The sequence below is a fragment of the Hemitrygon akajei genome, chromosome 5 (assembly GCF_048418815.1).
Source record: "Hemitrygon akajei chromosome 5, sHemAka1.3, whole genome shotgun sequence".
Lineage (NCBI taxonomy): Eukaryota > Metazoa > Chordata > Chondrichthyes > Myliobatiformes > Dasyatidae > Hemitrygon > Hemitrygon akajei.
This window is the reverse complement of record NC_133128.1, coordinates 166,771,017-166,794,790: the sequence shown is the minus strand read 5'-3', so window position 1 is coordinate 166,794,790 and position 23,774 is coordinate 166,771,017. Positions and strand designations below refer to the sequence as shown.

At 41.7% G+C, this 23,774-nt stretch overlaps 1 protein-coding gene across 5 annotated transcripts in view; it reads right to left on the bottom strand.

Annotated features, from left to right (window-relative positions):
- The window catches only part of znf385b (zinc finger protein 385B), a 406,157-nt gene that overhangs the window by 299,924 nt on the left and 82,459 nt on the right, over nt 1-23,774 (bottom strand). For 3 of the 5 annotated variants that reach the window (XM_073047095.1, XM_073047096.1, XM_073047094.1), the window contains exon 3: nt 16,504-16,800. The exons of 1 other annotated variant lie outside the window; for it this stretch is intronic. In XM_073047095.1, coding sequence (XP_072903196.1) covers nt 16,504-16,798 — 295 coding nt within the window. In that variant the 5' untranslated portion in view covers nt 16,799-16,800. Of the gene's footprint in view, nt 1-16,503; nt 16,801-17,263; nt 17,366-23,774 lie in introns of those variants that run through there. One more of the 5 variants, XM_073047097.1, reaches the window with a different exon arrangement.

The following is a 23,774-nucleotide window of genomic DNA, read 5'->3' as shown; positions in this document are numbered from 1 at the left end:
GAAAGCTACACTCCGCTCAGGTGAGCAGCCACCGTCTTTAAAGGCAACAGATGTGAGGAGGACTCTGCGGAGAGTCAACCCCACAAGGCAGCCGGGCCAGACAACATCCCAGGCCGAGTCCTCAGTGAGTGTGCACACCAGCTCACTGATAACGTCTTCAACACTTCACTCATCCAGCCTGTTCTCACATGCTTCAAATCAGCCACCATTATCCCTATACTAAAGAACTCTACACCTAAATGGCTACCGCCTGGGGTCACTGACAACAATCATTATGAAGTGCTTTGAATGGCTGATAATGGCACATATCAAATCTCCTTTCCTAACCCTCACCCTAACGCATTGGGCATTTACCAATATGCTTAGCGACAGAACTGCTCTGCGGCAGATGCCATGCACCTGGTCCCTGACACACCTGGAAAACAAGGACATCTATGTCAGAATGCTGTTTCTGGATTTCAGTTCGGCATTCAACACTATCGTCCCACAGACCTTGATGAACAAACTCCTACTCCTCGGTCTAAATACACCACTGTGCAATTGTTGTTGTGCAACATATATTCAGGATGCACAACAACCCCTCCCTTCCCATCATCCTCAGCGTGGGTGTCCCCCCCCCAGGACTATGGGCTGAGCCTATTGACGTACACGCTGCTCACACGTGACTGCACAGCAAAACATCCGAGCAATCACATCGATGACTCAACAGTGGCAGAGCTCATTATTAATAATGATGAGATTAACTACGGAGAGGAGGTGGAAGAGCTCGAGGCCTGGTGCCAGGCAAATAACCTCTTCCTCAATGTCAACAAGATGAAGGAGATGGTTATTGACTTCGAGAGAACTCACACCTCCCTTTATATTGGCGGCACAACAGTGGAAACTGCAAAGAGTTTCAAATTCCTGGGAATTCACATCATATACACAGTCCCAGAACACATCCTACACAGTCAGGAAAGCTCACCAAATCCTCTACTATATGAGGAGACTGACAAGTCCATACTCCATAAACATCCACACTCACGGTGTTGTACAGAATCCTGATAAGCTGCACCATTGTTTGGTACAGAAACTGCACTACAGTACACAGGAAGGCTCTGTGACAGGTGGGCAAAACTACTCAATGCATCACTGGCATCAGCCTAGCCACCATCAAGGACAGATACAGAAAGGTGCCTGTAAAGGGGCAGTAACATCATGAAAGATCCCTCCAATCCTGCTTGTTCCATTCCCATCAGGGAGGAGGCAATGTAGCAACCACACCAGGACCACCGGACTCAAAATGTTACTTGTCCCAGGCAGTAAAGCTCCACCCACTAACCCCAGCACTACTTTATTATTTCCTCTCAGTCACCTTACGTACAGCCTAGCGTCGCTTTATGGACATACAAGCAATCTACGTATACAAGACATTTAATGTATTTATATTTATTGTGTTTTCAGAATGTTTTTTATCTTTTGTGGGTATTTTTGTGCTGCGTCGGATCTGGAGCAACAATTATTTTGTTCTCCTTTGCACTTGTGTACAGTAAATGGCATTAACAATCTCGATTTTTAGTTAAATCCTATCCTTGTTACTATGAAACTCAGTAAATATTCAGGAATTTATGGCTGCCGATTTCCTCCATTCTAACCTCTCCCACATCTACGTATGTCACAGCTCACCCATTGCCAAAATCTGCAGCCCTGCCTAGGTTACCTTTAGACTTGAATTATCTGAGGAACTCTTGGCCAGCTCCTAACTTCCACAAACTCTTTCATAATTCTCCAAAATCTGCTGCTCACATCCTTATTCACACCATACCATTAATCCATCAACCTGATATGTTCTTCCCTCATAGATATAGACTCCTAGTTAAGGAACAACTTGATTTTTAAATTTTTTTCCCCCCGATCTCTTTGCAACCTCAACATCCCCCTTACTGCAATCTCTTCCACTTCTACCAATCTCTGTGGTAACCACATTCCGTCAATTCTGTTGTCTAGTCAGTTCCAATTTTAATCTTTACATTATGGTTGGTTATGTATTTAACTGCGAAGGCCCCAAGCTATTAAATTAATTGATTATACTTCTCCAGCTTTCAGCTGCTTTCTTCCTTTAAAACAGTAAAAGTTTTTTTACTGTTATATATTTCCTTGGTGCCATGGGTTTCACAAGTACAACTTTTTTGTTATTATGCCAAACAGAAGTTGTTCCCAGACACCTGAGACTGAATAATAAACAGTGGGTAATCAGAAAACCACTTATAGATAATGTGTTGGGAAAGTCTTTGATCTCGGTCTGTGAAGAAGAGAGAGGGGAAACAAAAAGTCAAGATACCCTGATGCCAATCCAGCAGTCCAATCCGCTCAAGCAGAATGGCCTCAGGAAATGCAGACTCAATAGGTCACAATGTACAGGAATAACAGAAGATGGTTGCAATTTAATGATTAGCACTGAAGTACTGTTCAACAAAACAAACCTCAAACTACTTTAATTACTGTAACTTCACGGCAGTGTGAAATATGAGCTTAGCAGTTCAAATCAATACCTGTCTCATCTTGTATTAACTTGATATGCCTTCAGGGAGGATGAACAAAAATATCGCACACCCAAAAAACTGGGGTATTAGGTCACTATTATTACTTGCTTGTTTACACATGAAGATATAGACCAGCCTGAACCAGCTCCAATCTAAACAAATCGTTCCAACTCCACGGAATCCATTAAAATCACAATAACATTGAATGTTGTCTTCAGCAGAATCAAACCTGACCATTTGATTAAAAATTGCCAGGAAGAGTAAACATACTAAAAAGAAGTTTAGAAATTGAACAGTTGTTGAAATACCAATACTGCACCAGTAAATCTGTTTGGTAGATTGACTGTACAAGTGTAGCCTTTGGTTCAGTGCATTCAATGTGCAGGAGCACATGATATGAAGCAGAATTTCATAAATCCTGTATCATTTAATAAAAAGAAAACAGAAATCTTATTTGAGAATTAATTTGACTGGGTAATAAGGCAAAGGGATCTCAGAACGGAAGTACACAATTCACTAAAATTAACTATGTAAATTAGTAAGACATCTGAAGAGCGACTAGGGCACAGGTTTTAAAAGGGATAGGACTTTAACGAGTTTCTATTTCAAATGCACAGGGTAGATAAGATTGTGTACTTCAAGCCACCACATTATAAAATATATACAGAAGGGACTGAGAGGGTTGTCAAGAGATTGAGGAGGATGATACTGGATATGATATGTTCTAACTTTCAGGACAGAATGAACAGTTTGTGTCTCTTTTCTCTTGTCAAGACCGATGAGCCACCCAACAGAAATCTGGACAATTGTGAGTACTTTGACAGAACAGGTATACTGTGAGTGCTTCAGCTAAGGAGTTCAGAACTGGATGGCATACTAAATGTAGTGAAGAGGAGTAAAAAGAGAGGTGGATATGCCGATAGAGTTAGATGAGGAAAGGGGGAGAGTCTCAATGGGGCTTAAACAAGAGGTCAAATACTTAGTCTCTGAAAACTAGTTTTTTGACAGCCTTTTCAAGATGAATACCCAAGTTCTGCAGCATAAGAATTTACAATTCGTGCCATACAACTGCCAGACAATGGCCATTCCAAAAAAAGAGCGTACAGTCACCTACTTTTGATATTCAAAGGGCGAGTTCCTCACCATCACACTTTCAGGCCATCATTGACCAGAAATTCAACTGAGCTAACTGCGTAAATTCTGTGGTTCCAAAAGCAGGTACCCCGCTTTGAGTGAGTCACCTTGTAGCACCATTTGTAAATCAGTAGCACAGCGAAATACTTTCCACTTACCTAAATAAATGCAGTTCCAACAACTGAGAAAGTTCAACAAAAATCCAGGTGACTTAAAATGTAGGCTCACTCATTATCTTTGGTATTCCAACCTCTACCGTCACCACTGCATCGCTACCCACTTTATAGTGAGCTGTCACCCACTAAAGCTATTCCAAAAGCACCTACCAACCTTCCAGCCTCAACCATTGAAGGCAGCTGATGGCATAGGACCACATCACTTGTCCTCCTGGCTTGTGAACAGGTTTAAAAAAACATTCTCAAAGACAGCAAACCAAGAAGTGAAATGTTTGAACTTCTAAATTTTGATATTATTTTGCACTTAGAGAAACAGATTGGGACATGTATATGTGATTAATTGCCAAGCTGAAAAATCATAAACTTTAAAAAATAAATAGTTTTATTCATGTATTGAGAGTTTGAAGTACAGTCGGCCCTCCTTATCCGCGGGGGATTGGTTCTAGGACCCCCCGCGGATACCAAAATTCGCTGTTGCTCAAGTCCCTTATTTAACATGTATCAGTACCGTGGTCTTTAGGACCCAGTGGAACCCCGGACTTTATTTAAGTCTCCGTGCGGTGGACATTAGGACCTGGCGATGCAGTTCTGAATCCGCAGTGTTTCTGTTCATGAAAATAATCACGATCGCGATTGAAAATAAGGTGGAAGTAATAAAGCGATTGGAAAGAGGTGAAACGCCATCGTCATTGGAAAAGCGTTAGGCTACAGTCGGTCAACGATCTGAATAATTTTAATGGAGCATGTGAAAGGCCCTACCCCAATGAAAGCTACAATTATTACTAAGCAAAGCAGTGGTTAAATTATTGAAATACGTATGTTTCTTAAGTGTTTTATATGCATAGAAATGTAAAATATGTACTATATACTAAGAAAAACGTTTGACTAACTGACGCTAAATAATACCGGATGTACCTGCTCCAACTTCAAATCCGACTTAAAAACGAACTCAGGAATGGAACTCATTCATAACCCGGGGACTGCCTGTACTTTTAAGTCATTTCTAGATTACTTGTAATACCTAATACAGTGTAAATGCTATGTAAATAGTTGTAATACTGCATTGTTTAGGGAATAATGACAAGAAAAAATAGTCTGTACATGCTCAAGCAATGAATGCTGGAGAGAGAACTTCCGGGTTTTCCCGATCCACGGTTGGTTGAATCCGCGGATAAGGAGGGCCGACTGTATTCATCTTGGACATCTTAGACAGATGAGGAGAATGGGCAAAGAAGTGGCAGATGAATACAGTGTCAGGAAATGCATGGTTGTGCACTTTGGTAGGAGAAACAAAAGCATAGACTGTTTTCTAAACAGGGTGAAAATTTAAAATCTGAGGTGCAAGGGGACTTGGAAGTCCTCGTGCAGTCCAAGTTAACCCTAAAGGTTAACTTGTAGCTTGAGTCGGTGGTGAGGAAGGCAAATGCAATGTTAGCATTAATTGCAAGAGGACTAGAATATAAAAGCACAGATGTAATGCTAAGGATTTATAAGGCACTAGTGAGGCCTCACTTGAAGTATTATGAGCAGTTTTGGGCCCCTTATTTCAGAAACAACGTGCTGATGTTGGAGAGGGTTCAAAGGAGGTTCATGGGAATGATTGCAGAAATGAAAAGTTTATTGTATGAGGACTGATTGATGGCTCAGGGCCTGGACTCGCTGGAATTTAGAAGAATGGGGGCGGGGGGGGGGATCTCATTGAAACCTAGCCAAGTTGAAAGGCCTAAATAGAGTGGAGAGGATGTTTCCTATGGTGGGAGAGCCTAGAACCAGGGGGCACAGTTTCAAATTAGAGGGATGTCCATTTAGAATGGAGATGAAGAGGAATTTCTTTAAACAGAGAGTGGTGCATCTGTGGAATTCATTGCCACATATTGCTGTGCAGGCCAGGTCATTTGGTGTATTTAAGGCAGAGGTTGATAGGTTCTTGATTTGTCAGGGCATGAAGTTTACAGGGAGAAGGCAGGAGAATCTGTTTGAGAGGGTAATGAACCAGCCATGATGAAATGGTGGAGCAGACTCGATGGGCCAAATGGCCTAATTCTGCTCCTATACCTTATGGTCTTTTGGCCTATCTGACAGTGTTCGATAGCGCACAAAAATTGAGCGTGCAGGCACCAGTGAGATGATTTAGCAGTAATATTGGCTCAGTACTCATGCAGCAGAATTGGATTAACAATGACAGCAAACCCTGAATTTCCATGCCTGCAGATACCTGATGTTGGATGGTTTCCAGAGTTCACGTCAACAATTGTTGACAGTTTGCCATCCTTACAACTGCATCGTTCTGGTCAATGCTGTTTTCAATTAAGTGGATCATCACTTCTAAAATATGATTAACTTGGCATTTTTTGAATTGTCTCTATGTTAAATTCATATTTAAGGGTGTCGCACATTACTACATGCACTAAGAAAATTCTTTACTATCATGAGTGGATGATCCAAAGGTCATATGTTACTCAATGTCAGAATTTGGAGGTCATTAATCCGTATATAAATTTAAAAAAAATCTAATTCACATCCAAATCAGATAATATTTTATAGACAATAGACAATAGGTGCAGAAGTAGACCATTCGGCCCTTCGAGCCTGCACCGCCATTTTGAGATCATGGCTGATCAATTCCTATCAATACCCGGTTCCTGCCTTGTCCCCATATCCCTTGATTCCCCTATCCATAAGATACCTATCTAGCTCCTTCTTGAAAGCATCCAGAGAATTGGCCTCCACTACCTTCCGAGGCAGTGCATTCCAGACCCCCACAACTCTCTGGGAGAAGAAGTTTTTCCTTAACTCTGTCCTAAATGACCTACCCCTTATTCTCAAACCATGCCCTCTGGTACTGGACTCTCCCAGTATCTGGAACATATTTCCTGCCTCTATCTTGTCCAATCCCTTAATAATCTTATATGTTTCAATCAGATCCCCTCTCAATCTCCTTAATTCTAGTGTGTACAAGCCCAGTCTCTCTAACCTCTCTGCGTAAGACAGTCCAGACATCCCAGGAATTAACCGCGTGAATCTACGCTGCACTTCCTCTACAACCAGGATGTCCTTCCTTAACCCTGGAGACCAAACTGTACACAATACTCCAGGTGTGGTCTCACCAGGGCTCTGTACAAATGCAAGAGGATTTCCTTGCTCTTGTACACAATTCCCTTTGTAATAAAGGCCAACATTCCATTAGCCTTCTTCACTGCCTGCTGCACTTGCTCATTCACCTTCAGTGACTGATGAACAAGGACTCCTAGATCTCTTTGTATTTCTCCCTTACCTAACTCTACACCGTTCAGATAATAATCTGTCTTCCTATTCTTACTCCCAAAGTGGATAACCTCACACTTATTCACATTAAACATCATCTGCCAAGTATCTGCCCACTCACCCAGCCTATCCAAGTCACCCTGAATTCTCCTAACATCCTCATCACATATCACACTGCCACCCAGCTTAGTATCATCAGCAAATTTGCTGATGTTATTCTCAATGCCTTCATCTAAATCATTGATGTAAATCGTAAACAGCTGTGGTCCCAATACCGAGCCCTGTGGCACCCCACTAGTCACCACCTGCCATTCCAAGAAACACCCATTCACCGCTACCCTTTGCTTTCTATCTGCCAACCAGTTTTCTATCCATGTCAATGTCTTCCCCCTGATGCCCCGAGCTTTGATTTTACCCACCAATCTCCTATGTGGGACCTTATCAAATGCCTTCTGAAAATCGAGGTACACTACATCCACTGGATCTCCTCCGTCTAACTTCCTGGTTACATCCTCAAAACTCCAACAGATTAGTCAAGCATGATTTACCCTTGGTAAATCCATGCTGGCTCGGCCCAATCCTATCACTGCTATCTAGATATGCCTCTATTTCATCCTTAATAATGGACTCCAGCATCTTCCCCACCACCGATGTCAGGCTGACAGGTCGATAGTTCTCTGTTTTCTCCCTCCCTCCTTTCTTAAAAAGTGGGATAACATTAGCCATTCTCCAATCCTCAGGAACTGATCCTGAATCTAAGGAACATTGGAAAATGATTACCAATGCATCCGCAATTTCCAGGGCCACCTCCTTTAGTACCCTAGGATGCAGACCATCTGGACCTGAGGATTTGTCAGCCTTCAGTCCCATCAGCCTTCTCATCACCGTCTCCTTCCTAATGTCAATCTGTTTCATTTCCTCTGTTACCCTATGTCCTTGGCCCATCCATACATCTGGGAGATTGCTTGTGTCTTCCTTAGTGAAAACAGATCTAAAGTACTTATTAAATTCTTCTGCCATTTCTCTGTTTCCCATAACAATTTCACCCAATTCATTCTTCAAGGGCCCAACATTGTTCTTAACTATCTTCTTTCTCTTCACATACCTAAAAAAGCTTTTGCTATCTTCCCTTATATTCCTGGCTAGCTTACGTTCGTACCTCATTTTTTCTCCCCGTATTGCCTTTTTAGTTAAGTTCTGTTGTTCCTTAAAAACTTCCCAATCATCTGTCCTCCCACTCACCTTAGCTCTGTCATACTTCCTTTTTTTCAATGCTATGCAATCCCTGACTTCCTTTGTCAACCACTGTGGCCCCTTTGCCCCCCTCTGAATCCTTCCTTCTCTGGGGGATGAACTGATTTTGCACCTTGTGCATTATTCCCAAGAATACCTGCCATTGCTGTTCCACTGTCTTTTCTGCTAGGCTATTCATCCAGTCAACTTTGGCCAGCTCCTCCCTCATAGCTCCATAGTTTCCCCTGTTCAACTGCAACACTGATACCTCCGAGCTGCCCTTATCCTTCTCAAATTGCAGATTAAAAACTTATCATATTATGATCACTACCTCCTAATGGCTCCTTTACTGCAAGATCGCTTATCAAATTACATAACACTAAATCCAGAATAGTCTTGTCCCTGGTCGGCTCTCTTACAAGCTGTTCCAAGAATGCATCCCGTAGGCACTCTACAAACTCCCTATCCTGGGGTCCAGCACCAACCTGATTCTCCCAGTTCACCTGCATGTTGAAATCCCCCATAACTACTGCGACATTACCTTTGCCACATGCCAATGTTAACTCCCTATTCAACTTGCACCCAATATCCATGTTACTGTTTGGTGGCCTGTAGACAACACCTATTTGGGTCCTTTTGCCCTTACTGTTCCTCAGTTCTATCCACACAGACTCTACTTCTCCTGATCCTATGTCCCCCCTTGCAAAGGACTGAATCTCATTCCTCACCAACAGGGCCACCCCACCCCCTCTGCCCACACTTCTGTCCCTACGATAGCACGTATACCCTTGTACATTCATTTCCCAGGTCTGACCTCCCTGCAGCTATGTCTCCGTTATCCCAACAACATCATAGTTACCCATTCGCACCTGGGCTTCAAGCTCATCCGCCTTATTTCTGACACCGTGCATTCAGATATAGAATTTTTAGCCCATTTCTCCTCTCTCTGTTTGAATTGCTGCCTATTGTGCTTAACCCAGCTCCCCGAACTCCCATCGGGCTATATGCCCCTAGAATTTTGTTGTCCTTCCTAAATTTACTTATTCTTTCAACACATTTAACTCCATGTTCCGTCAGACCATCCCTCTGTACATGTGTCCTCCTTATCACTTGTTCCACCTCACCTTTTTCTACTACACACTTAATATTCCAGAACCGTGTAGTCCCCACCTGTCCTTTATTCTTCCTCTCGCTATCCTCTCTCACATTCTGGATCCCTGCCCCCTGCAAATTTAGTTTAAATCCCCCCAAGAAGCACTAGCAAACTTCCCTGCAAAAATGTTAGTACCGCTCCAGTTCAGGTGTAAACCGTCCCCTCGGAACAGATCCCACCTTCCCTGGAACAAAGCCCAATTATCTACAAACCTGAAGCCCTCCCTCCTGCACCATCCTCTCAGCCACGTATTAATCTTTATAATCTTTCTGTTCCTTGCCTCACTTGCACGTGGCACAGGTAGCAATTGGAGTAGTGAATCTCCAATATACTTTAGTCATACAAGTAAATATCTGGTGATAAAATATAAGTTTGTGTAGTAATAATGACAAAAATCACATCAGTGTTCTCAATATGCATGGTAGGTAGTCCAAACACAATGACAGATCAAATGCCTATGCTGCCACCTACAGTTCATTTGCATACTTTGCAGTTAGTATCACTGCAGAGAGAAACTTAAATTCCACCTCAGAGGAAATGTAGTCACTATGGCGAACTAGAAAATATGGCAGAGCAAGCTGCCTCAAAGCACGGGTAGACAAAGGCCAGGTAGTTTTAATAATGTTGAAATGTCAGGTCAGCAGGAAAGGTCACTGGCTGCAGTCTACCATCACTGGAGAGTTGTATGTGTCTTGGACAAAGGAGAGGGCAGGAAAATCATTGCAGACGCAATCCACCCGACAAAGCCCCTTTTGCAAAAGCTCCCTTCTGGAAAGCACTGTAGAGCTATTATAACAAAACTTCACGCCATCTTAAAGAGTTCCTTCTCCCAGGCTGTTACTCTGATCAATCAATCTAGTTGTTCCCTCACCAGCCCCTCTACAGATTACCTCCATCTCTGTACTACACTGTAAATTTTTTAAACCACTTTTTATATTGCAGTTTACATTATAAATGCCTGCTGGTATTTATGTACACATTCCATATCTGTACTTTAAACTCTAACTTTGTTATACAATTCTTTACTGTTTATAATTGTTGAATGTTGTTGTTTGTTTTTGCCTGTTGCACCCTGACCAACACACCACAGTAAGTTCCTAATACACGTAAATGCAAACGGCAAATAAAATTGATCCTTGATGGATAAAGTATTTACGTGGGCAGCTGAGATAAGCAGCAGTGAACTTACAAAGTCGCACCGAGGATCCACTGTACGTATCCCAGAAAGCACAGGGAGCCTCAGTTTAACATCACTTCACATTGACAGGGCCAGCAGTCAGGGAGAAAATGGGGTATTACAGGTGACACCAATATTTGTGAAAGAACTGACTGTTACAGAAATGTAACAGGACACTTAGAAAATAATAATAGAATTGGACAGATTTCTAAAAGAGCAGCGGGATTTCTTTCAAATTTGATGTTGATCCCTCAGGACAAAGACATAAGTTTCCCCATTCACATAGGAGCACAAGTAAAATAACCCGCACAAAAGGTATTTATTTTAATATAAAAAGTATTTAATTTATATTTCTGTTCAAGCAGTTCATTGGCCCCAACCGCAGTCAAAATGAAAGTGCTTTAATCTTTTCCATAATTTAATACAAGTACCCAAACTGGTAAGCCAATTTGCCCAACATTTTGTGAACTGTGCACTTCCATTTGCTTCATTTTTATGCCAAACTCCACCCAGCTCATACACTAGCACTTCTACTTTCATAGAAGCATTCAGCACATCATCAAATACTCTCCCAATGTACCGTAGATTCCGGACTACAGAGCGCACCTGATTAAAAGCCGCTGGCTCTAATTTTAGAAATAAAATCAATTTTTTACTTGTAAAGGCCGCACCGGATTTTCGGCCGCAGGTGTCCCACGTTGTAATATGAGATATTTACACAGAAAGATATTACACGTGAGGATTTTTTAACTTTTAATTAAATCCATATGGTAACAAAAACAAATACATATTGCAAATGCTTTTTTTCGAACCGTGCCCGTAACGCGGCTACTTTTAAATATACGTTGCGTATACTTCTTTACTGAACAACATTCCAATATCTCCTAACGACTGGTAAAAAATATATATACTGCAGCCTACCAGGAAAAGTTATTGATCGCCTTTAACTTAAAAGCAGCGTTTTTGCTCCGCCGCTCCCCCCCGCCGTCCCGTTTATCGCAAACGGCATTTAAAAGCAGCGTTTCGCTCGGGTCTAATGCCCCCTCCTTCCCGTTTATCGCAAACCAGCGTTTTCCCACAAGACGCGGCGAAACCGGGTGTGACGTCATAGTATCCCGCGATGTAGTACAGAAAACAAATATAGTTAAAACTCTTCTAACTTTAACTAGAAAATGAATTACTAAGCGAAAATATTATAAACTAAATAACTGCCATAAAGGCAGCACAATGCTTTTCTTCGAGTGTTTTCCATGTTGATGAGGGTGAGTACAAATGACTGATTTACAATAATTTAATTGTGAAAGTGCGCTTGATTTATCGTACAATTTCATTGGACCTCTGTGAACTACTCATCAATTTTATTGGTCTACTGTTACGAGGCAAAATGTTTTCGGCGGCATGAAAAAAAATAATGCATTAGCCGCTCCGTATTAAAGGCCGCAAAGTTCAAAGCTGTTCAAAATGTGGGAAAAAAGTAGCAGCTTAAAATCCGGAATCTACGGTAATTCCACTGGTGCATTACAGAAAGTATCTTGACTGGTTCCATCGTGGCCTGGGGCAACAATTCCAAAGCACAGGAGTGCAAGAGGCTGCAGAGAGTAATGGACAGAGCCCAGTCCATCACAGGTACAGCCCTTCCTACCACTGAAAACATCTGCAAGGTACTGCCAGCATCTACCGTGAAGGATCTTCACCTTCTGCGTCCTGTCCTCTTCTTGCTGCTACCATAGGGAAGAAGGTACAGAAACTGGAAATCCCACACCACCAGGTTTAGGAACAAATACTCTCCTTCACTCATCAGGTTCCTGAACTGACCTGCAAAGCTCTCATCCTACCTTGGTAACAGACCAATACAGATCACCACTTCCACCATCACAGACTGATCTCTGATCATGTTTGATTTGCACTAGTGTATTATTTTAAACTGTCTTCTTAATTTACTGTCAATCTTTTTTCTGCACGTTGTCTGAACTTACGTGCCTGTGATGCTGCTGTAAACAAGTCTGCAGGGCATCTTCGAGGAGCGATGCTTCAAAAAGGTGGCATCACCATTGAGGACCCCCCACCCCATTGCCAGGACATGCCCTCTTTTCATTGCTACCATCTGGGAGGTGGTACAGGAGCCTGAAGGCACGCACTCAACGATTCAGGAAGAGCTTCTTCCTCTCCACCGTCAGACTTCCGAATGGACAATTAACTCATGAACACTACCTCACTACTTTTTCTCTTTTCGCACAAAATTTAACTTCATAAAATATAAATACATATTTACTGTAATTTACAGTTTTTATTATTATTGCAATGTACTGCTACTGCATAACAACAAATTTCGTGGCATAAACCAGTGATATTAAACCTGATTTTGATTCAAATCTCATGGTACTTGTGCATATGAAAATAAAATTGGCTAATAAATTTGACCAATTTATTTTTCATGTTAGATCCATTTTTCTTTTTTTCAATTCATGCTATAATGTGTCTGTTTATTCAAACTGGTGATTTATTTATTATTTTAAATTCTTATTAATGAAATAATAATGAATAAATTGCAAAGGAAACCGCTGTGATTGCAAGACTCCATTCTTCTGTAAACTTGATTCAAAATTGTTTAGATTTTACTAATAATCCCAGTGTTAAGAAATTACTTTCAAAACATTACCTGGACCGCGCAAGTGTTTTGCTGTCAACTTCAGGGGCTTTATCTATTCCAGGGTTTTGAACTTACGTAAGAGAATACAACAGCAAAGATACTGATAAATTAAGCAGTACAATCTTAGTGCAAGACAGGAATGAAGCAGTGCCAGATCACTGGGGGAGCAGGTTGAGTTGAATGGCAAGCTCCGACTTCTCATTGTCCTTTCTTAATTAATGAAATCCACATTCTTTCAGATGATTGCTTGACGATACTGGAGAAAGCTGCAACAACGCAGCCTGTGAAAGAGGGCCGAATGTATCGACAACGTTAAATCTTTGCATGAAATAACACAGGATTGCAAATACCAAAGTTGATGTCAGTTATCTGGTATAATAATCAGGAACACTAATAGTTCTGCCACAGTATTACATCAACATAACTCAGGTAGGGACCAAACCACCTAGAAGGTTCTTTTCAGGCCTCCAGCTGTTAACAGCCATGTTCTTGCTATTAACATGAAAATTTTGTTTAAGTAAATGAGATATTAAATCAATCTATTGGTAAATTACAATTTCTAAATTGGAATCACGGAAAAGACAAAAATGTCACAACTTCTTTGCCGACTGAATTCCACCAATGACCACTGCCTTAATCTGTGTTGGATTATACATCGATTCTAGATGAGAGGTCAGTTAGCTTTCATTATCAATAGTGACTTCACATGCACAAATATAAATGCTGAATCCCCCTTTGATGATGGAGTTTAAATCTATTGGCAATCTTAATATATAACTACAGCAGTTAACATGAAACACTGCAGCTTAAGAATGCTGGTATATAAATACTAAAATCCAGGTCAGTCAGCATTTGCGCGCGCGCGCACACACACGCACACACGCACACACGCACACACGCACACACGCACACACGCACACACACACACACACACACACACACACACACACACACACACACACACACACAGAGTTAATGTTTCACATCAAAGTCTGCTTATGCGAGAGGCCAATCTGACATACACAGGTTAATGTGAGAGAGGAGAAATTTAAAGGAGATCTGAGAGTCAAGCTCTTTGCAAGTTACTGGAGGGAAATATAAATACAATATTTATTTGGACAGGTATTGAAAAGCATTGGAAAAGACTAAAGGGATGCAGGCAAATGGGACTGCTATAGACAGGCATCACAGTTGGCACGGACAAGTGAACCAAAGGACTCATTACTGGCCATACAGTTAAATCTCGCAGAAGTTGAGCAACGTTACACAGATAGAAATAGAGGACCCCGATGAGATGCTGATATATATTTGAAACTTTACTTTGGAACCCTCCAAGAGGACCACAACCTTGTCATGGTTTGGCAGCTCACATGCCTCATTGACCTGGAAAGCGATGCTGGCTGGAGTCAGCGCTTTATCTTTGGTTCTTGGTAGGGTCACCCTACCAAACAGGTCAAAGGGTAGAGGCCAGACAAAGATTGGTCCACCGGTCCTCCGGGTCTAGGTGTTCAATCAGGGTTGACAACACTGACTGGTAAAACAAAACTGTGATGGAAATAGCAATGACGAATTCTCTCCCTTGATGTCCAAAAAAAACCCAAAAGAGCTGATCATAGATTACAGGAGGAATGGAGCCAGGCTTGCCACAATCAATATCAATGGGACTGCAGTTGAGAGGGTGTGTAGCTTCAAGTTCCTCGGTGTACACATCACCGAAGAATTCACCTGGACTATACACACCAGCTTCGTGGCAAAAAGAGCACAACAGCGTCTCTTCCACCTCAGGTAACTGAAGAGGTTTGGCATGAGCCCCCAAATTCTCAAGACCTTCTACAGGGGAACCATTGAGAGCATCCTGACTGGCTGTATCACTGCCTGATAAGGGAAGTGCACCCTCAGGCAACCATCAGGGGTGGAAAACAGTAATATTCCAGATACAGAAAGGACAAAAATGCTGCAGTCCCTAAAAGAATTAAACAATAAAAATAAAGAGAAGTAAGCTTTCAAGACAAAAGAGGAAAACATGATAAAGATTATAGAAAAATCAAATGGAAGATAATTTCGAATTCTGTAAAATCAACACTGATTTCCGAACATCATCTTCAACGTATTTCTGGTACATCTATTCAAAGTATTTCTTTGTAATTTAGGCAGTGCGTTTGTCTTACTTCTAAAATCAGAACAGAAACTCGCCACTTAACATGAAAATATCCAAGGGAGTTTATAGCACTGACGCTAGACCACAAAATCTATACAGGGATGTTGAAACCGAGCTATAACTCAATTCTAGACTTCCACACTTACTCAGTCACAGAGTACACCACTGCTGCTACAATCAATATAATTGTAATTCTGACAAAAAAATGTTCACAGACACAAACACAGTCAGAATGACGATCCTTTCTGGAAGTAAACGTGCTGACCTTGGTGCGAATAAAAAGCTGCAAATGCTCAAAATAGAACAAAAAATGCTGGAAATACACAACAGGTTCAGGCAGCATAACTGCACTCTCGTGTCTCTCTACAAGTGCACCCTGATCTATTGAAAACTTACAGAAATAATCTGTCATTTCTAAATATTTGAACACTGAAGCTTTAGTTTCTCTGTTTTCTTCTGTAGCACAGCCTGCAGATGGCACCCCAATTCCTCAAATAAAGGAAGTCGCGGGCACTGTATGTCAGCCATAAGGCTGTTAAAGAACTAAAGTAATTACTGGAAAATGACTCGGAATTATTTACGCAACTCTTTAAGGAATATTTGAATTGTTTTGTGAATGAAAACCGGAAACCCTCAACTATTAAAACGATCGAGACTTACATGTACAGACCCGACTCTAACCAGAAGGAAGATACAATATTTCCCAGCTGCAAACTGGGGATGCTTGAAGCCAAGGCGAGCAACTCACTTAATCATTACCAAGGTTCTGAGCTTAATATCCACCCGAGAATTCTCTACAGACTATACTGCTGACAACCCATTGAGAATACTCTGACAGCATCTCCAGACACGTTATCTCTTGGTGGTAGAGATACACACAGCAAAGCAGATGCAATACTTAGTTAACAAACTAAAAATTTACAGAACAATAGCTAAAATATCTTAGAAAAACAACTAATGATTGAACTGCCCATGTTAGATAAAGGGATGCTTTCAAATATAACATCAGCAGCTCACGCTGAATTGTCACACATACCTGTGTTGGTGCCTGTAACAAACGTAGTCGGAGTCGAAGAAATTGGTGTGTGACTGTTGGCTTGTTTCATCCTCTTCAAGTGAGACCTCCCATTATAATGAATCTCAGCCTGTGCTGCCGAATTCAGCTGAATGTTACACACTTCACACAGTGCCAGTCCTACCTTCTGTTTCTCAATATTCAACTGGTAGCCCAGGTATTCACTGCTCAGTATTTTCCCATCACTGTAAGTGTAAAGATCTCCTGAATTCATCATAACATCAGCAATATGTTCAGGACTCAGTTGTTGTTTCATTCCTGCAAAGATGAAGATCATTCAATAAAATCTCAGCAAACATTCATTTACAAATTTCATGTGAAAATCTAGAAATTTCAACTTAAAAATACAAGCATATACACAAAATTAGAAATGAGTACTGCTAGATGCAAGAATCCGAGGATTGCAAAATAAACAGTTATATTTATTTACCATTATTATACAAATCTCACAGCAAATTTTAATATCTATGCAAAAAACCCACAAGTCACTGTCTGCGATATCCTCGTACTCTACAATCCTCAACAACTTAGTGTGTGTTTACCTCTAGGTTCTGCAGTAAACATGGCCAAAGGTCTTGGGGATGGAGCATGCAAGAATGGGTGCATTTTCAAAGAATGTAGCCAGCATTAGTTATTGCCAAAACCACATCTTTTGCCTGAAAATGTGATTTCACAAATACCGATTTCATCCCATGTAAGTAAATTAGTCTTTGAGACTTACAAAGAATTCTTTATTTCACAATTTTTCTGTGGCTCTTCTATCTCATCTCATTTCTTCTCCTCTCAATCTCATCTGAAATTTCGGCCTTTAGCTTGCTTCCATTTAGATCCCATTTGTGTCTTATTTCACACTGCTCGATTCAGAACTCAGAATCTCTGTGAGGATTCTCAATCTGATCAGATCCTTCCTCCTGCACTCGGACTTTACAATTTCCCTGAAGAGAGCGCTACACGGGAATGGACTCCAGATGAAAGGAAATCTGGGTGACTGTTAGTGAGATGAATAATAACAGCTACTCTCAGCGAACCACAAAATCCAAGCCTGAACGTCCTTTTGTTCTGTGGCAGAAAATCAAATGTTAATAAGATATAATATTAAAATGGGACTGCATTTTTGCTCAAATCTCACAACAAAAAAATTTAATCCGGTGAGAAAAATAATCAAATAACTTCGAGCAAGTTACCTATGAGCATTATCCAGAATGCTCTGCCTCCTTTCAAAGTCATTCCACTTACATTCACAATGGTTAAGACACTTCCTCAGAGGAAACCAGTTTCCTGGTTTCAGTCGGCACTTTTACATGTACAGCCAATCCCTCTACACCTCCATCCCACACCATGACAACCCAAAAGCCTATCATTCTTTTCTATAAACAGAGGCCCAACCAATCTATCTCCACCATGATGGCCCTCCCTCGACTAATCCTGTTCTCGCATAAGTCTTCTTTAACCTCCACTCACTTACTTCACATTAAAGGCAATGGTCTGGGCATGTGTGAGGTTCCAAATCATCTCTGTCTCCTTGTGGAATACAGGGCACTGGATGCTTGGTTTTTGTTTCTAATTTAATCAAACTCTTCCCTCATCTCTTTATCCAATACAATGCTGAAAGTATTGCTGTGTACTCCTCTCATATAGAACACAAAAGTTCTATCACAATTTCTGCCTTTTTCTTCTCTGCTCTTTCTTTCACAACTCTGACTGAACCCTTCCCTTTTCCAACTTCTCTCCCTCCATCAGGAGGGACCAATACCCTCTTAATAACCTTCAGAGCCACCTATGTATGGAGCTACAGGAGATGGCTGAGATTTTTAATGTCTATTGGTGTTTACCAGGGAGGTTATCATGGATGCCAAAGAAATTTATGCTAGGTCTTGTATCATATGTATATTATGTGGAAATAGGCATTTGTAGGTTTGAAACACATTAATGTGGGTAAATCCCCAGGGCATGACCAAGTGAATCCCCTGAGATTATGGGAAGCCTTGTAGACCCTTGCAGAGATAGCCGCTTCATCAGAAGCCACCGACAATGGTCCAGAACACCAAAAGGTGGCAAATGTTCCATTGTTCAATAAGGGCAGCAAGAACGGGCCAGGAAACTACAGGCCAGTGAGCCTGACTTAGTTAAAGGGAAGTTACAGCAGAGAATTCTGACGAACAAGATCTACCATCACTTGGATTGTCAAGGCCTGATCAGGAATGGCTTTATGCATGAGATGTCAATTCTAATTAATCATTTGGAGTTTTTTGAAAAGCTAATTAAAGGGAAACAAGAAGAAAGGGCAATGGATGTTGCTGATATTGATATCAGTAAGGCCTTTGAAATGGTTCCGTGTGGCAGGTAGATATGGAGGTTTACTCTTATGGGATCCAAGGGGAGCTTGTAAGTGGAATTCAGAATTGGCTTGATGATAGGAAGCAGAGGGTGATGGTTGAAGGTCGATTCTCCCACTGGAAGCCTGTGAATAGTGCGGTGCCCAGGAGAAAGCACTGGGACCTCTGTACTTATTATGTATGTAATGCTTTAGATATGAATGTACATAGCACGATTAGCAAGTTTACTAATGATATTAAATTAGGAGATCTTGTTTGTAGCAAAGCAGGTCGTAATGAATTGTAATGATTTTAATCAGCTAGGGAGATGGACAGAGGATTGGCAAATGGATTTCAACTTAGTTAAGTGTGAGGTTTTTAGACTGTCAGACCAAGGTAGGGTTTATATAGTGATGTTGTGGAACAGAGACCCAGGAATACAAGTAGACAGAGAACTGAATGTGGTCACACAAGGAGACAGAGTGGTGAGGAAGACATTAAACACGCTGGCCTTTGTCAGTCAGGGCATCAAGTTTGGGAGTAGGGACAGTACGCTGCAGTTATACAAGTCATTGATGAGGCTGCACTTGAAGTATTCGGTACAGGTTTGGTCATTCTATTATAGGGAAGACATTGTCAAGATGCAGCAGGTGAAGAAGAAATTTGGGAGGATGCTACTTGGACTAGAGAGCCTGAGCTACAGGGGAGGCTGGCTGTGGTGAACTAGATATACCTGTCTGGACTGCTCCTGTGGCTCCTCCCACAGACCCCTGTATAAAGGCGACTGTGGCCTGTTGCCCTGCCTCATTCCCCAGGATGTAGTGTTGTTCATTCTTCCAGTCAATAAAAGCCGATACCTCGCTTCCTACGTCTCAGCGTGAGTTATTGATGGTGCACCACTGGCTATGCTGGATCTTTATTCCCTGGACTGTAGGGGAATGAGGAGTAACCTCATAGAAGCTTATTAAATCATAAGAAGTTAGGATAAGGTAGATGGCCCTCATCTTTTCCCCATGGTCAGGGCGTCCAAAACCAAAAGGAACAGACAAAGGAGGGAAGTAATTTAAAAGAAACCTGGGAGGTATCTTCTTTGCACAGAAGGAAGAGAGTGCTGGAATGACCCATCAGAGAAAGTGGTCAAGACAGGTGCAATTGCAACTTTACAGGTACCTAGTCAGACAAACTTGGACAAGTGTTAGGGGGAAAATAAAAAAGCCCCAAAGTACCCCTGTTACCATCCTCGTGATTAATGTCTAGTCTCTAAAAATACAATTGAAGACCTGAGAGCAAGACTGTGGACTAGAGGGACATCAGGGACTTCTGCTACTCTTATTCAGAATCAGGTTTATTATCACCGGCATGTCTCGTGAAATTTGTTAATTTAGCAGCAGCAGTTCAGTGAAATACATAATAACATAGAATGAAAAAAAAATAGAAATAAATAAATTATAGTAAGTACATATATATATAGAATTGATTAAAAATAGTGCAAAAACAGAAATAATATAGATTTTAAAAGTGAGGTAGTGTTCAAAGGCTCAATGTCCATTTAGGAATCGAATGGCAGAGGGGAAGAAGCTGTTCCTGAATCGCTGAGTGTGTGCCTTCAGGCTTCTGTACTTCCTACCTGATGGTAACAAGGAGAAGAGGGCATGTCCTGGGTGATGAGGATCCTGATTAATGGATGTGACCTTTCTGAGGCACCACTCCTTGAAGATGTCTAGAGACTACAAAGGCTGGTCCCAAGATGGAGCTGACTAATTTTACAACCTCTGTACCTTCTTTCGGTCCTGTGCACTAGCCCCGACCCTCCAGGCTAGACAGTGATGCAGCCTGTTAGAATGCTCTCTGTGGCACATCTATGGAAGTTTGTGAGTGTTTTAGTTGACAAACCAAATCTCTTCAAACTCCTAATGAAATACAGCCCCTGTCTTGCCTACTTTACAGCTGTATCAATATGTTGGGACCAGATTAGATCCTCAGAGATCTTGACACCCAGGAACTTGAAATTGCTCACTCTCTCCATTTCTGATCCCTCTGTGAGGATTGGTTCGTGTTCCCTCTTCTTACCCTTCCTGAAGTCAACAATGTTCACAGAGACTTGGCTCATCCCCAGCATTCCGGACACAGCACCCAAGGGTTTCACCATCCACTGCATGGACCGGAAAGAGGCCTCGGGCAAAAGCAGAGCCTGCAGCATTTACTTCATGATTACCTCATCGTGGCACACAGTTCTGTCTTCGATCTGCTCCCTTAATTGGAATATCTGGCTGTCAAGTGTCGTCCGTTCTATCTGCCAAGTGAATTTTCCACTAGCATCCTGGATGCAGTGCATATTCTTGGCAAACGTTAAGCTGGCAGTGGAGGAGCTGAGCACCATGATAAACAGCCACGAGACAGCAAACTCTGATGTCTTCCCCGATTGCTGCAGGGTATTTCAACCAGGCCAGCTTGGACACCCTACCACCACAACAGGTCTACAGCAGTCTTGGACCACCTGGATAACAGCAATACCTACGTCAGGATGCTGTTTATTGATTACAATTTGACATTCAACAATATCATCCCCTGAGTATAAACCAATAAGCCTCAAAATCTGGGCCTCTGTACCTCCCTCTCCAACCAGATCCTTGACTTCCTCATCAGGAGATCCCAGGCAGTGTAGGTTGGTAAGAGCATCTTCTCCTTGCTGACAATCAACACAGGCTCACCTCAGGGAAGAGTGATTTGCCCATTGCTTTTCTCTCCCTACAGCCATGACTGTGTGCAAAGCACAGCTGACATTCCACGCATAAATTCGCCTCTATCACCATTGTCATAATCTCAGATGGCAACAAGGAGGCATACAGGAGTGAGATGGATCATCTGGTTAAGTCATGCCACAACAACAACTTTGCACTCAATATCAGCAAGATCAAAGAATTGATTCAGGACTTCAGGAAAGGATGGGTAGCTTCAAGCTCCTGGGTGCCAAGACCCAGGACCAAAGGACATGTTTTGAAAGAAAATAAAAATGTACTAACATGGTTAGCCAAGAAAATTGTTTTTTTGGTGACAAGGGCAATGTGAGATTTAAAATGATTGACGACATCACAAGAATTGTAATGAATGAATAGCTGAAAGCAAGCTCCTATTTCTCATACCTACAACATGGTGCCCTGCTATAACATATTATCCTGATTAAGAGAAAATCTGCAGTTGCTGGAAATATGAGCAACACCCACAAAATGCTGGAGGAACTCAGCAGGCCAGGCAGCATCTATGGAAAAGAGTAAACGGTCACGTTTCAGGCCAAGACCTTTCTTCAGAACTGTCCTGAAATATCAACTATTTTACTCTTTTCCATAGATGCTGCCTGGCCTGCTGTTCCTCCAGCATTTTGTGTGTGCACATATTATCCTGAGCTTTATCTAATCCGATGATAATTACAATGTTGATTTTATTTCAGCCTGAGCTTGACCTTCAAGCCTATTATCTTTCTCTAAACCACTGTAAAAGAATGACCTGCGATATCTGCATTATCTTTAACCTGACACTGATACAACACACATACTGCAATTAAACTTCTGGTGGGAATGGGGGCGGGAGACAGAAGCAACTTGTTGCTGCAGCATGAAGGATTCTATGCAGACTAAAAGTAGAACAATTTTTCGAGCAATTGTTTCTTCTGCAGCTCTGTCAGATTATACAACTAAAATGATATCTTGCCAGAGGATTTTCTTTTGCTTTTCCAAAAAGCTTTTACAAAAATAGCTTTTTCTTTTACCATTGGCAGAAAAGCCCAAGGACATCATGACCTCAGGAGATAGGAATAGAACAGCAAGCAATTAGCAAAACAAATATATTTCAGCCTTTATTACAAAAGAATGTGTGTATTAAAGTGAAGGAGCTTTACTACGATTACTGTATACAACAGTGGGAGAGCCTACAACTACAGTACGGAGAGATGAGTCCAGGTGAAATGCAGCAGTACAAAGAAAGAGTTATAAGAACTCAGTGGAACAGGCAGCATCTATGGAGGGAAATAAACAGTCAATGTTTCAGGCTGAGGCCCTTCATCAGGACTGGAAAGCAAAAGGTAAGGGTTAGTTCAGGTGATCGGGGGGGAAGGGGGATGAAAGGGAATGATGTGAGAAGCTCGTAGATAATAGGTGGAAGAGGCAAAGGCCTCAAGGAGGAATCTAAGAGGACAGCAGACCATGAAATAAAGGGAAGGAGGCAAGCAAGACAAGTGAGCGACCAAAACTGGCTAAAAGTTCAGGATTGGCCATGTTTTGAATTGAGGTGCTCCAACAAGGCATCACCCTATCTGCATTCGGTTTCTCCACTGTGGATAGCATTACCCAGCATTGCAAATCAATAAGACATTTCTTCCTTTTTTTCTGTGAATACATTTTCCTTGCATGCTAACTTGTTTTTTAGTCTGAGAGTGTAAGTTTTATATAGGCTTTCATAGATTCATGGAAAAGTACAACACAGAAACAGGCCCCTCGGCCCATCTAGTCCATGCTGAAACCATTTAACCTGCCTACTCCCATCGAACTACACCAGGACCAGAGCACTCCATATCCCTGCCATCCACATACCTATCCAAATTTCTCTTAAACATTGCAAATCAAGCTTGCCTGCACCACTTGTGGTAGCAGCTCTTTCCACCTCTCACGACTCCCTGAGTGAAGAAGTTTCCGCTCATGTTCCCCTTAAACTTCTCACCTTTCACCCTTAACCCATGACACCTGGTTGTAGTCCCACCCAACCTCAGTGGAAAAAGCCTGCTTGCATTTACCCTATCTGTACCCCTCATAATTTTGTATACCTCTATCAAATCTCCCCTCAGTCTTCTATGTTCTAAAGAATACAGTCCTAACCTGTTCAATCTTTCCTTATAACTCAGGTACCCCAGACCCAACATCCTTG